The sequence below is a fragment of the Cariama cristata genome, unplaced genomic scaffold (genome assembly GCF_000690535.1).
Source record: "Cariama cristata isolate BGI_N322 unplaced genomic scaffold, ASM69053v1 scaffold12463, whole genome shotgun sequence".
In the NCBI taxonomy this organism is placed as follows: domain Eukaryota; kingdom Metazoa; phylum Chordata; class Aves; order Cariamiformes; family Cariamidae; genus Cariama; species Cariama cristata.
Genome location: NW_009606707.1, coordinates 27,757 through 42,114, shown reverse-complemented (window position 1 = coordinate 42,114; position 14,358 = coordinate 27,757). Strand labels below are relative to the sequence as shown.

At 35.5% G+C, this 14,358-nt stretch overlaps 1 protein-coding gene across 1 annotated transcript in view; it reads left to right on the top strand.

Annotated features, from left to right (window-relative positions):
- LOC104158743 (uncharacterized protein KIAA1109-like) overlaps positions 1 to 14,358 on the top strand; it is a gene marked incomplete at its 3' end in the record, with an annotated part of 54,731 nt that overhangs the window by 13,567 nt on the left and 26,806 nt on the right. The window contains exons 7-15 of the mRNA XM_009696471.1: positions 901 to 1,094; positions 4,745 to 4,824; positions 6,066 to 6,216; positions 8,148 to 8,304; positions 9,104 to 9,182; positions 10,012 to 10,103; positions 10,996 to 11,113; positions 12,226 to 12,381; positions 13,342 to 13,439. Of these exons, the coding sequence (XP_009694773.1) occupies positions 901 to 1,094; positions 4,745 to 4,824; positions 6,066 to 6,216; positions 8,148 to 8,304; positions 9,104 to 9,182; positions 10,012 to 10,103; positions 10,996 to 11,113; positions 12,226 to 12,381; positions 13,342 to 13,439 (1,125 nt within the window). The remainder of the gene's footprint in view (positions 1 to 900; positions 1,095 to 4,744; positions 4,825 to 6,065; positions 6,217 to 8,147; positions 8,305 to 9,103; positions 9,183 to 10,011; positions 10,104 to 10,995; positions 11,114 to 12,225; positions 12,382 to 13,341; positions 13,440 to 14,358) is intronic.

Sequence of the window (14,358 nt, the reverse complement as noted above, 5' to 3'; positions counted from 1 at the left end):
GATAAGGAAAATATTTAGCAGTATATACTAAAAAATCAAGCTTGCCATTCATTTTTTATACATTTTTTTTTTTTTTACTTTTTGTTCTCCTTCCTGAACAGAATCTCAAGACCCTTCTTCTTCATGGAGATCACTTATTCCAGTCATTAAAGTCAATGTGAGCACGGTAAGTGAAAAGACTCTGATAAGGAAAATATTTAGCAGTATATACTAAAAAATCAAGCTTGCCATTCATTTTTTATACCTTTTTTTTGACTTTTTGTTCTCCTTCATGCTTCAAAAAAGTTTTGAAATGACACCACCAGCACTCCCCTGACAAAAATCAAGCTTGCCATTCATTTTTTATACATTTTTTTTTTTTTTACTTTTTGTTCTCCTTCCTGCTTCAAAAAAGTTTTGAAATTACACCACCAGCACTCCCCTGACCCAGTCACAAATCCTGCTGGTGCTGATGGAAATGTGGTTATGTTCCCTGGTTTGGGAAATGCGTGTATCTTAGACTTGTAATGATTTCAAGAAAATCACCAAGTGATTAAGCTAGGTAATGGGTGTTGTACATTATGTGGTGTGTTGGGTTTTTGGGGGGTGTTTGGTGTTTTTTTTCTTTTTTTGTTTTATTCCCTGCATCTTTTAATAGGGATGTTTGGACATGTTCCTTAAGAGTTGATGTTGCTTCCCCCAAAAAAACCAGGAAAGCTGTTGTTGAGGTGATAGGAGATAGAATATTGAGAGTTTAATGTACAAGGTAGTATTTTTAGATATGCACAGATTATGGCCAGGGTTTTTGTCTACGGTCTTTGTTTGCATATGGCTGGTGAAACTGCATTATTATAGGTAAATATATACATACATAGAAAAGAGGAGTGTATAACAAGTAATTGGGTTTTCTTTTTGATTTAGGGTCGCTTGGCATTTGGGAATCATTATCAGCCACAAACACTTTGTATTAACTTTGATGATGCTTTTTTGACATATACCACAAAACCGCCTTCAAGCCACCTTGACCAGTTTATGCACATTGTGAAAGGAAAATTGGAAAATGTTAGAGTCATGCTGGTTCCAAGTCCGAGATATGTTGGTCTTCAAAATGATGAGTAAGTTTTCGGGTTTTTTGTTTCCATATTATTTTGTTCTTTTTTTTAAGAAAACAAAGAAAATAATATTAGTTGTTTTTCTGTGACTTTATTTTTCTCAGTGTGTTTAGACAGTTGGCATTTTTACCACTCTGAAGGTTTTAAATGTCGGATCTTTGAAACTCTTTTGTTCATGGCAAAAAGTACTGGTTTTCTATCTGTCTCTTTTTTTTGGTGTGTTCTGCTCTGTGATTAATATTCTGCATTCAACTTTTATTTTCCTTAGGTATTATAGCTGTACACAGGCTTTGACAGCACTAAATTTCTAGGATAAATGCAAGGTTTAAGGTGTTGACTTCTGTAGAGCTGATTTGCATATGGTTTGGAAAATATTTTTAAAAATGGGCAAAAGCTGCGCAATACTTGCTGTAGTAGAAATCATGTTATCTTTTGAAGACAGATTGCTGATCCTTTTACCTCTGTGTATTCCACATAAGCAGCATTACGCAGCTTTAACAAACTGAATGGTAATAAGTCAAACAAAAGAAATGAATTTGACACTAGGATTCTCATTCTATTATACTTTAACCAGCAAGACATCTATGTGCAAACTATATTACCATTCTTGATTGATATGGTATGAACATCCTAGCCAGAATTTTCTGCATTATCTTATTTAATGCTTACAATGTTATATATTCCACAGATGATTTGGACAAAGCTGTTAAATTTCAAAGTCTTTCACAAGTGTTATTTGCTCAACAAAAAATGAATTATGTGTACTATCCTTGGACAGTTGTACGTATGACTTAATGTAAAATGGTTATACCTATTTTGTACCTTCTAAGAAACAGTATCCAGAGAATGAATTATGATATTTGGAGATAACTGTACGTCATTTGACTGTACCTTAATTGGCTTTGTATCAACCAAATACTGCCATCTATAATATGCCTTTCTATGTATTCAAATAACATTCTGTGGATGTGCACAGAATCTTACTCTTCCAACATGACGACAAAGGAAGTTTCTCCAATTAATATTGAAAACAAACAAGATTAAAACAAAATAGGATTAAGATAGCCAAACTATTAGCTTTTTCTCCTGCTTCTGCTAAGTATTTTCTTTTTCTGTTGTTACCATCCCTACAGCTACTGATGCCTGAAGGATGGCATGTATGCAGAAAACATGTGCCTTAATTTACTAGGTAGATTCAATAAATGACCCAGTTCACTGGAAAGTGGGAATGTTTGAATCTTTCGAGCCTGCCCTCTTATGTTTCTTTGGCTTACAAATTAGGCTGTCTTAACTTTCAGAAATTTCTGCAGGCAACGCACATATAAAAACCAGCTAGGTGACTTGATAAAACTTGCAACTGACTAATCAATACATCAAAAACCCACCTTGAAAACTGTCATGTGTTACAGGCAGACATCTCAATGCCTTTATCACTTTTTGCAAATAAATCCTTCAAAACCAGAGGAAAAAAAATATTGTACTATGAAAAGCAGATCAAAGCAGAACAATTTTGAAGAGCAGTAACTAAGTCATCGGGCTCAAAGTGGACGTTTGGATAGATATTAGGAAACATTTTATTAATGATGATGATAATCTTGTTAAAGAGGTATAGTAGGCTGTACTTCAAGGAACAGAACATATACCAGCTTGAGCAGCAGAGTAAGTCCAGTTTGCCATCATGGCCAGGCCACCTCACACTGTGGCTGCCTGACCTTCGTGGTCAAATGCTGAGCTGCTGAAATGAGATGCAGCCTTTGTCTGACAGTGTGCCCTGGAGAGGGTATAGTCAGACAAGGGCAAATGATTGTGTCGGCCGAAGAAGTTACCATCAGGTTCCTAAGCTTCGCAGCTGGTTATGTTGTGAGCTTCCCCTCTCTTGCATTACCCCGCGGAGAGGCTTCCTCTGGGCCCCGGTTGGTGGTGTGTATGCTCAGCTTGAGAAGCCGAAGGTACTAACTCACGGTGCTGTGCCGCGGAGTGCTTTCCAGCCTTGCTGACCTGCATGTGCCTTTTGAGGAGTCTGGGCAGCATAAACTCAACTTTTCCCATGAAGTACTATTTATATATCTCTAAATGCTTTCCTTCCCACTTCTATTCCTCAACCACTAAACAATTTTTTTCACGTCTTACTCTATTTGCATCTCATTGGGAAGGCCAGTTTAGTTTTGGACAGAAAAAAGGAATAATTGGAAAAGTAGGAGTGAATCATCTTTCACTGCTGTCGTTATTCTCAAAGTAAAATTGTTTTCAAGGTTCCTGCTCTGTTGCTTTTGAAGAACTGGTAGTACATGAACTCTGCATCTGCTGACTTAAATGTTTTCCAAGGTTTCTTGTGTTGGAAATGAGCTGTGGTAAAACAGGCAGTGTGCTTCTAACAGGTCACGCTCTTAGATCGTGTATTTCTGTCATTGGAATTTTCTTTTTTTTTTTTTGTTAAGAAGTGACGACTTATGAAAGTGGCTGAAAAGTTGCAAAAACGTATTTTGCAGTAAAAATAGAACTTTCACATTATAGTATTATTACTACTATAAAATGTAATATTATGTGAATTAACATGTGGTGACACTGTAAGAAAGGGATTGTAAGATAGCAATATAAGAGTGTTAGGAGAAATGTTTTGTGTGTTAGTTTTATCATGCAGGTCCTTTTATATGGAGGGAAAAGTTATTGAGGAAGAACACCTTTTTTTTTCTTTTTTTCTTTTTTTTTTTTTTTTAAACTAATGGTCTAATTACTGACGTTGTCTTGTCCCTTTCGGTTTAGAGTGCTATTTTAGTAAGAAAACAATTAGCAGTTGAAAGAAAGATGTAGGACAAGGAGAAAGGAACTTTTGATGGAAAGAAACATTGAAAGTAAAACTTTGGTAGTTGATTATGGTGTATAATACTTGATAAATGTCTTTGTGGAGAGGAACCTGGTATCTTCATGCTTGAGTTAACTAAACTTTTGTGTTACTTCATCTAATACTACTACTAATAATAACATAACGATCAAGTATTTTGTGCAAATCAGGGTAGACATAGCCTACCAATATGATAGCTGCCTTTTTCATAGGAGATTTGAGACCAGATAGGCTTGAATACTCACAGTGTTTATTTTCAGAAGCTTATTTAGTCTGAGGTAGCAGATAGAACAGGAATCATGGTATGATACGGAGAGGAAGAGAGGAGCAGAAGTTATAGCCTGCTCTTCAAATTTAGCTTATAAACGGCTGCATCTGGTCAGACTGTGGTGTGGCCCAGGCACTTCTGTCTGTTCCCTCCACCCTTCTGGTGATGTGACAAGATGGATGCCTGGTAGATAAGGTAGCCTGTGGCTCTTGCAGGCAGCCTGCAGTGAGGCTGCTGGCACAACCAGCACAGACGCATGGAGCTGGTGTCTTGGGACACCAAACTTGAGTCTTGCCCACAAAATCTTCCTGCTCAGGTACCACATATGCTGTATCTCCACTGTTGGCTTGCTTGATGTAGATAGCAGTTTTATTGATGATTCCATGGTTAGGTATGTACTACTTACAAGCTACAAGTGAGCCTGACCTATGTAATCTTTTCCATGATGCTTAATCTGTTGCATTTAAAATGACTTGAATTCATAAAGATTAATCCCAGTGCACTGCTTTTTAATCTTTATCTTTGCACTCTTTTCCATTACAGACCACCGAGGCTGATGGGTGAAGGTTTTGTTGTAATGCAGTCCAATGATGTTGATATCTATTACTATATGGATGAACCAGGTACCTTCTGTTAAATACAAAGATTAAGTTTTGAGGGATTTGAAGGCTATATGTTTAATTGTCTGGACTTGCTAGACAATTTCTTCTTTTTTTTTAATGCTGAAAAATCTCTATGGTGAAAGAGTTGTAATGTTTTGGAGCCAATAAAGTTCATAAACTTTTTAACTTAAAAGTTCATAAGCTATTTTTTCTGCAAATGAAAAAAATTTCCACTGAAACAAATGGGAGAGAGTTCACTTGTTTCATATTTAGAAGGGAGTGGAATTTTGAGCTGCATTCTTTTTAATGGTGGTTGTTGATCTTTAGACCCTTTAATGTAAGAGGCCTAGGGAGTTCCATAGATGAAATAACTCTGCATGTAGAACTGATGTTTTTATCAATTAGTAGTTTTGAATAGATGTAGGTACTCTGTCAGCAGTGCCTTCCGCAAATCTGTATGCAACACGGAAGCAATTAATCTTCATATTTATTCTTGAAACAAGTAAACTGTAAACTTAAACTTAAATGATGTAGATTTCTAAAAGTACATCAGCAGTCAGGACAATTTATAGTCAATACCTACTGGGGTTTTTGGGAAGTTTGATGCATCAATTTCTGAACATTGTGGTCTCTGTCTTTTTCACTTTAAATCCAGTACATTATATTACCACTTTATTTTACTGGTGTTTTTTTTTGTTTTGCAAAAGTTTTTGCTCTGACTCCACTTCCAAATATTGCCTGAATCTTGAACAAAGGTAACACGGTCAATAATGATGTATACTGGTGTAGGATAGGTGGCAATTTTGGATCGTTGCTGAATGACTGCTTGAATGTTTACTAGTAACTCTGGGTCTACTGTAGTAAGTCTTCCTTTTTATTTGCTTGCATTATCTAAAGAAATTATTTTAACTTCATCTTCTTTGTTTCAAAACTTGATTTGTAAGTAGGATTTGGAACTGAATGTGGATGTAGGAAAGCCTGTATTGGTAAAAAGCATACTTAAAATGTAAAACTGCTGTATATTTCAGCATTTCACTAACATCAGTGAGCAGTGCTTCCGAAAATCCCAAGGATTTTTGATCATATTCCTGCCCTTCTACTGGGAGACTGCATTGAATTGTGGCTTGATATTTACGTACTGTAGTGCTCTCAAATAAAAATGACATCAGGACGCTTTATTTGTCTTGTGCTTAGCAAACATATTTCATGCTAATTTGAAACAGCTTCCTTTAATAATCTCTTTATTGCATTATGTAATATAGGTCTTGTACCAGAGGAGACGGAGGAAAGTAACGATGGAGAAGCAAACAACGAAGACAGCAAGTTACAGGATTTGCCACCATGTTGGGGTTTGGATATTGTTTGTGGAAAAGGAACGGACTTCAACTATGGACCTTGGGCTGATAGGCAGAGGTATTACAGTGATTTACATCGTTAGTTTTAATCTTTAATATCTATTATTATTGAGAAAAGTTTCCAGTGTGCAATTGCTCAGACTTCTAATTTATATGGGGTAGACTAGGCAGTCTAAAAGAAGAGCCCTGCTACAATGATTTAGAAGAAACTTAACTGAAGGAAAATCTACTGAAAGGAGAATTGATCCTGTTTTAACCAAAGCCAGAACAGATTAGTAAATTTATTGTTGTTTATCTTGTTGGCCTTCCAAAGTTAGGAATTTTTCTTATTAAGTTAATAAGTGATGTTCCTGTTTTTTGCGAACAAAGTAGTTTTACTATTTATCAGGTGTTGCATACCTAAGCACTTAACCTGTTAATTGGTTACCTTTTGACTTGTCAAGCTCCTGTTAGCTCATGGATGGGAATTCACTGCCCTTTGAGAAAATTTTATGGAAGTACAAATTAGCTATGAAAATGAGGGAAGAATCAACTGCTTGATGCAGTCTCCAAAGTATTTATTATCTAGATCTTTTAGTGACAAGGTATGAGGCCAGAGGTCTACTGCTGTTCTTCACTTAGCCCTCTGTTTTGCACATGAGTATTTCTGGTGGAGACAATAGGATTGTTTAGAGAGTAAAGGACTATTAAGTAAAAGTGACACGATCAGTGCTTTCCCTCTTTTCCTCTATTAATTACAGATTGATACTCCTCTTGGCCTCCATTAATTCTCCTGTGAAACTGTTACGATTAACTGTCTCTTAGGAGTGTGAGGATGGCAGACCAAAGTCTAGTCATTAGATACGACAGTGTCTTAGAGAATTTAAGAGAAAATGACAATTTCCAGAGCAGTGCTTTGCTCGGAACATGAAGTCAGTGAATCATTAATGATATTTTTAATACTACCAAGAAAGCTCGCTCTCTGATGGTATCCTTTTAATAATTTTAACTGACTAGACAGAGGGCAGTTTGGTGCGTATGCATAGCGTGTAGAGTTCGTAGATACATACCTGGGAACACTTTTGCATTGTGCCTTGGATAGAAGGTAGAATTTTGGAAAGTGCCTGAATGTTTTAGAAGCACAGATCTGTAGGAGTTCTGTGGACTTTGTGCTCTCAATTCATATAAGGGCTTCTACAACTACTGATCTTTAATACATCATGCAATAAAATCTTTGGTTTCCCCAGGATTTTGACAGTATGTGTTGTGTGGTGTTTGTGGGGGTTTTGTTGGGGTTTTTTTTGTTGTGTTTTGGTTTGGGTTGTTTTGTTTTGATTTTTTTTTAAACTTTTAAGCTGCTTTATTGGTCAAATGCTGGGTACAGGAAACTCTTAACCCCCTTAAAGACTGACTTCCACCCCCTTGACTCCTACTATATAAGCTATGCTGTCTGTGCTTCATCACTGTGGCTTTCCTTTCATGTAGTTGCACATACAGATATAAGTCTGCAGAAATGTAGGCTTCATTTCACTCCCATTCTGAGGTCCTAAAGTTTTGTGTATTCTTTATTTCTGGGCATGACATCAATTATTTATGCACATACCGAAGCATAAACTGATTACTTTGTACTGTTCTTGTAGCAGATTTGTAAACCAAAGATTAGGAATAAGAAGAAAAATGTAGCTTGTTTGCCATCTGAATTAAAATATTTTTGTTCTAAATCATTTATGGTCTGTCCATTTATGACTTTTATCCAGAAGTCACTTCTTGTCATTGAAACTTTTGGAGATTTCGGTAATGAGTTGGAAGGCTCCTATGATGAAGACTTTAAAGAAACATTCCTTCTTATCACATCCAGTGATTGTCTAAAGACTCAGCTAACTGGAAAATAATTAACTGAACCAAATAGATGTATAAATATGTATAAATATGTATCTATTTCTTCTATGAATAAAAACAACTCCCTTTTTTTTTTTTTTTTTCCCCCCCCCCCCCCTTCTTCTCCACCAGGGATTGCTTGTGGAAGTTTTTCTTCCCACCAGACTACCAAGTTATGAAAGTGTCAGAAATTGCTCAGCCTGGGAAACCAAGACAGATTCTCGCTTTTGAACTGCGGATGAATATTATTGCAGATGCCACCATTGATTTACTTTTTACCAAAAATAGGGTAAATAATGAAAACTTATCTAGAAAATAACTTGTCTACCGTGATTGCTTTTTGGCTGTGTGTATTTTTACTTGTCTTGGGTGTTTATTACAGAGCTATGGTTTTAAAAGCTTGGCAATTTTTGTTTTAGTCTTCCATAATTATGAGCAAACCCTTCAAAGAGAAATACTGGCTGAGAGGCATTAATATTTGTTGGCTTATTCTAAGTTTCTTTTAAGCCTTAATGCTACATCTTAAACCAAGCCGGCTCTTAGAGTCTTGGGAATTCATGATCTGGACACTTCTGTGCAATCTTCCATTAAGATGAAGCTCACCACGATGAAAATATAATTTCTTCTGATATTGGATGAGTATCTAATATTACAGGAGAGATGGTGGTGGCGGGAATAAAAGATACCTATGTGTAGGGGTTTGGATTTTTCTTTCCCCTGTTGCTACTCTTATAAATGGGATGTGTGACTTTGTACACCTGTTTTCTTCTTTTTTTGTGACTGAAAGGGATAGAAAGTTTAGTGTTAGAAATATATATTCGTCTGCCCTCTTGGGCCTTGAGTCAGAATCTCTTATGCTGTTTCTATTATTGGACCTAAGTCAGCATTTGTTCAGCCTAAAATGGTGCTATTTCGTATCAGTGCATGTAGATAGTTCATTAGTAATTTTTCTTAAGGCAAGAAGGACTTCAGTCATCAGGTGCTTTAATCCAGGTGTGGATAGTTATGGCCAGAGGCATAAAGTACACTGGTTGATGTGGCAAGCCTAGAAATAATGGTTGGACTTTTTTTCCTTTCTTACAATACAGGAGACTAATGCTGTACATGTAAATGTTGGTGCAGGATCATATTTGGAAATAAATATTCCCATGACAGTAGGTGAAAATGGTGAGTTAAGGCTAAGCGTAATTTGTTTTCCTAATTTTTTTCCTGAACGGTTCTCTTAATTCCTATGTGCGTGAATATCTTGCAGTGTTTTTCTTTTGTGACTGTAAGATGTGTATTTTTATGTAAAGGAACAAAAAGTATTTTCTTGTACATTTCATTGCAAGATATTTAAGCATGTGTATGTATTTAAATAGTTAAGTTACCTCCATGTTTTGTTTGGGTTAGGAAACATAAATTCCTTAACTACTAGACAGTGTATCATTTAACTGTGTGTATTGAAGCAGATTACAGATACGTTGTCAACTCAGAGCAGGAAGACTTCTTCAGTACGGTTAGTGTAGTGCAGTAGTTGAATCATGCTGAGAAACGCATTATGAAAACTAATAGTAGTTTATGTAAACAAAACAAACCGCAAAATTCAAGGTGAAGTAGAGATAAATGTAAAGTTATGGGTATGTTCCTTGCATTTGCTCATCTTGTTGGCTGGTTTGAAGCCTTTTGCTAAATTGTTTGATCTCTTGAGTCTTTCTGGCATATTTGAGTTTTAGTCTGCAATTTAAACCAAGATCTCTCAAAACTGAGCATTTGCAGACCCAGCAAGAAGACTTCTGTCATCTCCCCTACATGAAGGCAGAACACATTAGGCTCTTCATTGACGTACAGTAAAGGACAGATTTATTATAATACTAATTTCCATCATGATATTTCTTGATTGTTAGTGCACTGCTGAAATCACTAGTGAAAATGATTTAAATAATTGTAACTCTTATATCTGAATGGTTATGGTTTGTTTTTTTTTTGGTTTTGTGTTTTTTTTTCCTTTTGCTAGGTTATTCACCTACAATTAAAGGGCAGCTTCTGCATGTTGATGCCACCAGCAGTATGCAGTACCGGACTCTCTTAGAAGCCGAAATGCTAGCTGTAAGTTTACGTTAATAAGCAAAAAGCTTCAGTCTCTAGAAGATTTTTAATAAAGAACTTATTTATTTGTATGTGGAACAGTTATTTAGGTTCTTAAACAATACAGAAATATGCCTTTTGAATGTATTTTGCAAGACCTTAATATGTAAGGAGCTTATATATACACACACGTAACTTTGTGCATATGTAACTTTCAGTGACTTACTAATTTATGTACCAAGTTATATGTGTTTTGAAAGCAGTGGAGGGATTGGAGTACCGTTTACAAATCTTGCCTCATTTACTATGTAGCCATGTGTTCATATGGGCTTTACCTTAATAAATGATTACACTTGCTAACTGTGACACACAATGTGTGTGCATAACTACTTAAAAGTACTTTAGAGTACTTAAACTACTTGAGACAGATTTAATACTGCGTTATTCTTTTGTTTGCATAGTATTTCACTTCTGCAGTAGTGTAATTCTGTAGATTACCTTTCTTACTGGTTTTTAAATGACCTTATTAGAGTGATGTTTTTAATGTTTAAGTGTTGGGCATCGTGTCAATGGTTGAAAAATATTATATTTGGAGGGATTTTATCTTTAGCGTATTGTGAAAAGTGATGCTTTTAATGCAAACTTTGGTTTATAAATTGGTACGTCTACTGCAACAGATGTATCAGAAGTTCATAGTATACCTTTCCAAATAAATGAATGTATGAACACTTGACCTTCAAACACAGAAAGAGAGAGATTAAATTATTAAGGAACTGGAGAGGCCTTCTGTTCATCACAGCAGGAAAACAGTTTTAATTATTCAACGGAGTACATATGTGAAAACTGCTGAGCTACAGGGTCAAGCATTGTCATCTTTTCAAGTAATTCTGATGCTTTAATATCTTGTTCACAGTTTCATATTAATGCCAGCTATCCGCGGATATGGAACATGCCACAGACATGGCAATGTGAACTTGAGGTTTATAAAGCAACCTATCATTTTATCTTTGCTCAGAAAAACTTCTTTACAGGTAATTTCTTTACTAAATAAGTTACATATCAAATTAAATATTCTTTCTTTAGAATTTCTTTTCAAATTTTGCAAAGGTGTACATGGTCGGGTACTCTGATTTCACATATTTAGGACAACAAATTGTTTCTGAGGACAAAGTTTCTGATGTTTTCGGTTGTCTATAAGTATCTAAGTACATGATACTCTTATATTTGAGTAGAGATACCAAAAAAATTCATTTTCTAACATCTAAACTAGATTTGATCTGCAGTTATGTTAAATGACCTTAAATTTCAGATTAATTTATTTCTGTCAGCGCTATTGTTTTGTTTAATATTAGTCACCTACAGTGTTGATTTCTCTGATCTCTCTCTCTTTGGCTGACTGATTTTCAACTACTTAAGCTTTAGGTTGTATCCCCGTGGCTGACAGATGATGAGAGAAAGTAATTTGCTCCTTAGGATTTTGGCTGTGAGGAAGAATACATGCGCACAAGGCAGTACCGTGTGATACAGCATCATCAAGCTGTTGCTGAACGTTCCAGCTGCAGTAATGGAAAGAATATAGCCCCATCAATGTGGCACTGCCTGGGCTAATTAGCCCTGCTGGGAGGGAGGATTAATTAGTACAGGCATAGTGCCATGCTAATAAAGTTATCCTCCTAGTGAGGCCAGAGCCATTACCTGTATAGTGCTGCAGTACGCAGCGTAGTCTAGCAATCTATTCAGAGAAAACATGAACTTCTACAATGATGCTGTTTTGCTGCATTTGAAAATATTACTAATGTACGCATTCAGAGTATTGGAGCGGAAAGCCAAAGGAAAGCAGTTGGTAGTCCAGGGCTTTTAGGTCAAGGTGCAACTTTGCTATTGAACAAAATTAAACTGGAAAACTTAATTAAACCTATGGCTTTCCAACTTAAAAAGCAGGTGAGGAATGGGAGATGGATTCACAGCAAGTATTTGTGGAATATCTGCCCGAGAAATGCATAGTGTGTATTGTTCTCATTTTCCTTCCTCTGTTGAGGAGCAAACGGTTAAGATTATGGTTTATGAAAAGCCAAAAACTTAAAAGAAATCTCTCACTTGATTGCTACTAACTTGTCTTTTTTATTACTTTATATGGGTTTAGATTTGATCCAAGACTGGTCCAGTGATAGTGCACCTGACATTTTTTCATTTGTTCCTTATATGTGGAACTTCAAAGTCATGTTTCATCAATTTGAAATGATTTGGGCAGCAAATCAACACAACTGGATTGACTGTTCCACCAAACAACAAGAAAATGGTGAGATCACTTTTTTATTTGAAAGAAGAGTACATACTACAAAAAAACGTACAAAATATATAGATAGAGAGTACAAGAATTATTACAAAATTTTTACTAGAAAAATGTGTGTTCAGTGATAACTAACCATTTTGCTACTGTTGATGTGCATAAACCATCCTAAAGCTGTTTTAAGTTCTAACAGACTTTGTACAAATGCATACCTCTTTTGGGGAGAATGCAGTTCTAGATCATGTTCTAGCACTCATTTTTAAAGACTCTTTGAATAATTGATTTAGTACAACAGTTTGTAGAGAGCAACCATGAGGCATTGACGTATATTCAGTAAGCTAACTGAAAATGTTCACTCAGGAATAAATTTTTTAAGTAATGTCAGAAGAATACCATTTGAACTCCATATGACTAGAAATATCTGTTTCCTGTTCGTTGCAGAATAGGAGATAATGCTACTAATTCTAGACATTTCAGAAAGCCAAAACTTGCAGTTGGTTTATATATATTTTGGTGGTCTACACTGTACTAGAATCTTATAATTTCAACATAGAAAGAGGATGGTGGATTAAAAATCATGAAGTTGTGTTGTAGTTAAAAATACGTCTCACTACTTCATCAGAAGCCTGAGGACCTTTCAACATGTGTTTTCTTGTCCAAAAACTGCTGTGTGAAGCAATAAAGAAAGTCATAAGATATTAGTTACAGTTATTTTTATTGTCTGCTTGCAATTTCATTGTGCTAAGTAGAGAGTCTTTCTATAAAGGACAAAGCTGTAGGGAGTACATACTTTCAGAATAATTTAGTACAATGTACTCAAAATACGCAGTAGTTAAAGTGACAATTTTCTCTGTTATGAGGTCTTGAATATCTTTTCATTATTTTTACCTGTATGTTTGATCCTTTGTCTAAGAACAAAACGGGGGGTAATTTTGACAGATTTTTTTTTTTTTGTTTTTCCTCTTCCAGTTTATCTAGCAGCTTGCGGAGAAACATTGAACATTGTTTTCTCTCTGCCTTTCACTGACTTTGTTCCAACCACATGCAATACCAGATTTTCTTTAAGGGTAAGTTCTTCCCCACCTCTCACCCCTTTTGTCTTCTAAATGTGAGATAATTTCCCTACCTTCTCCAGTCAAGAAATTTTGAATAAACTCTTTCTTGAAACAAAAATATTCTCTTTCATTTTTGGTTCATAGAACTTTTCTGTAAGTGACCCAGAGGTAAATGGTTTCTGTTGCATATGTGAAGCATCCAATCATAGGCTGTTTTAATTTATATACACATATATACACACAAAAAAAAAAATTTTAAAAATATATATACACATTGTTCATACATACATATATACACACATTTAGTATGTATATTTACTATATATACTTAGGCTGTGTGTGTCTATGTATGTATTTTTGGAAGTCTGTTCCCATTTATTTAGAAAATGTGAAAATCTAATATATGTTCAAAGATAAAAATCAAATACTGGACTGGGTACCCCCAAACCATTTTGGAAAGCCATCTTCTGGATTTTTAAGAGTTTCTGTAGAGTAAGTAATGAGAATAAAGTGTTCTTAACGATGCAGCTAATTCTTTGAAAGACTGTACTTCTTGTCTTCCCTAAAATAGAAGCAATCTGCTGCTACTAAAAATAAAAAACTAGTTAATGATGATGTTGGTAATTTTGTGTAATTTGATAGCAAAGAAAGCAATGTTTTATCCAGTTTTTTTTTTTTAATGTATGGTTTAGTTGAGGCTTGGGGTAGGGTAGCCTTGGGCTAGCCGCTTAACTTCTGCAGTATGGCTTGAACAACTGAAGAACAGGAATTGCTAGAAGCCATGCCCCTGTGTTGTACAGATTGCTATGGTGTCTTGTTACTTGTAACTGTTCAGAACTACAGACCTCTTGGGATTGTACTAGAAATGCATGGGAGCTGTGGGCAGCAATCACACGTGAAAACTGAAATCTCTTGCCTCTTTGCCTGTAAA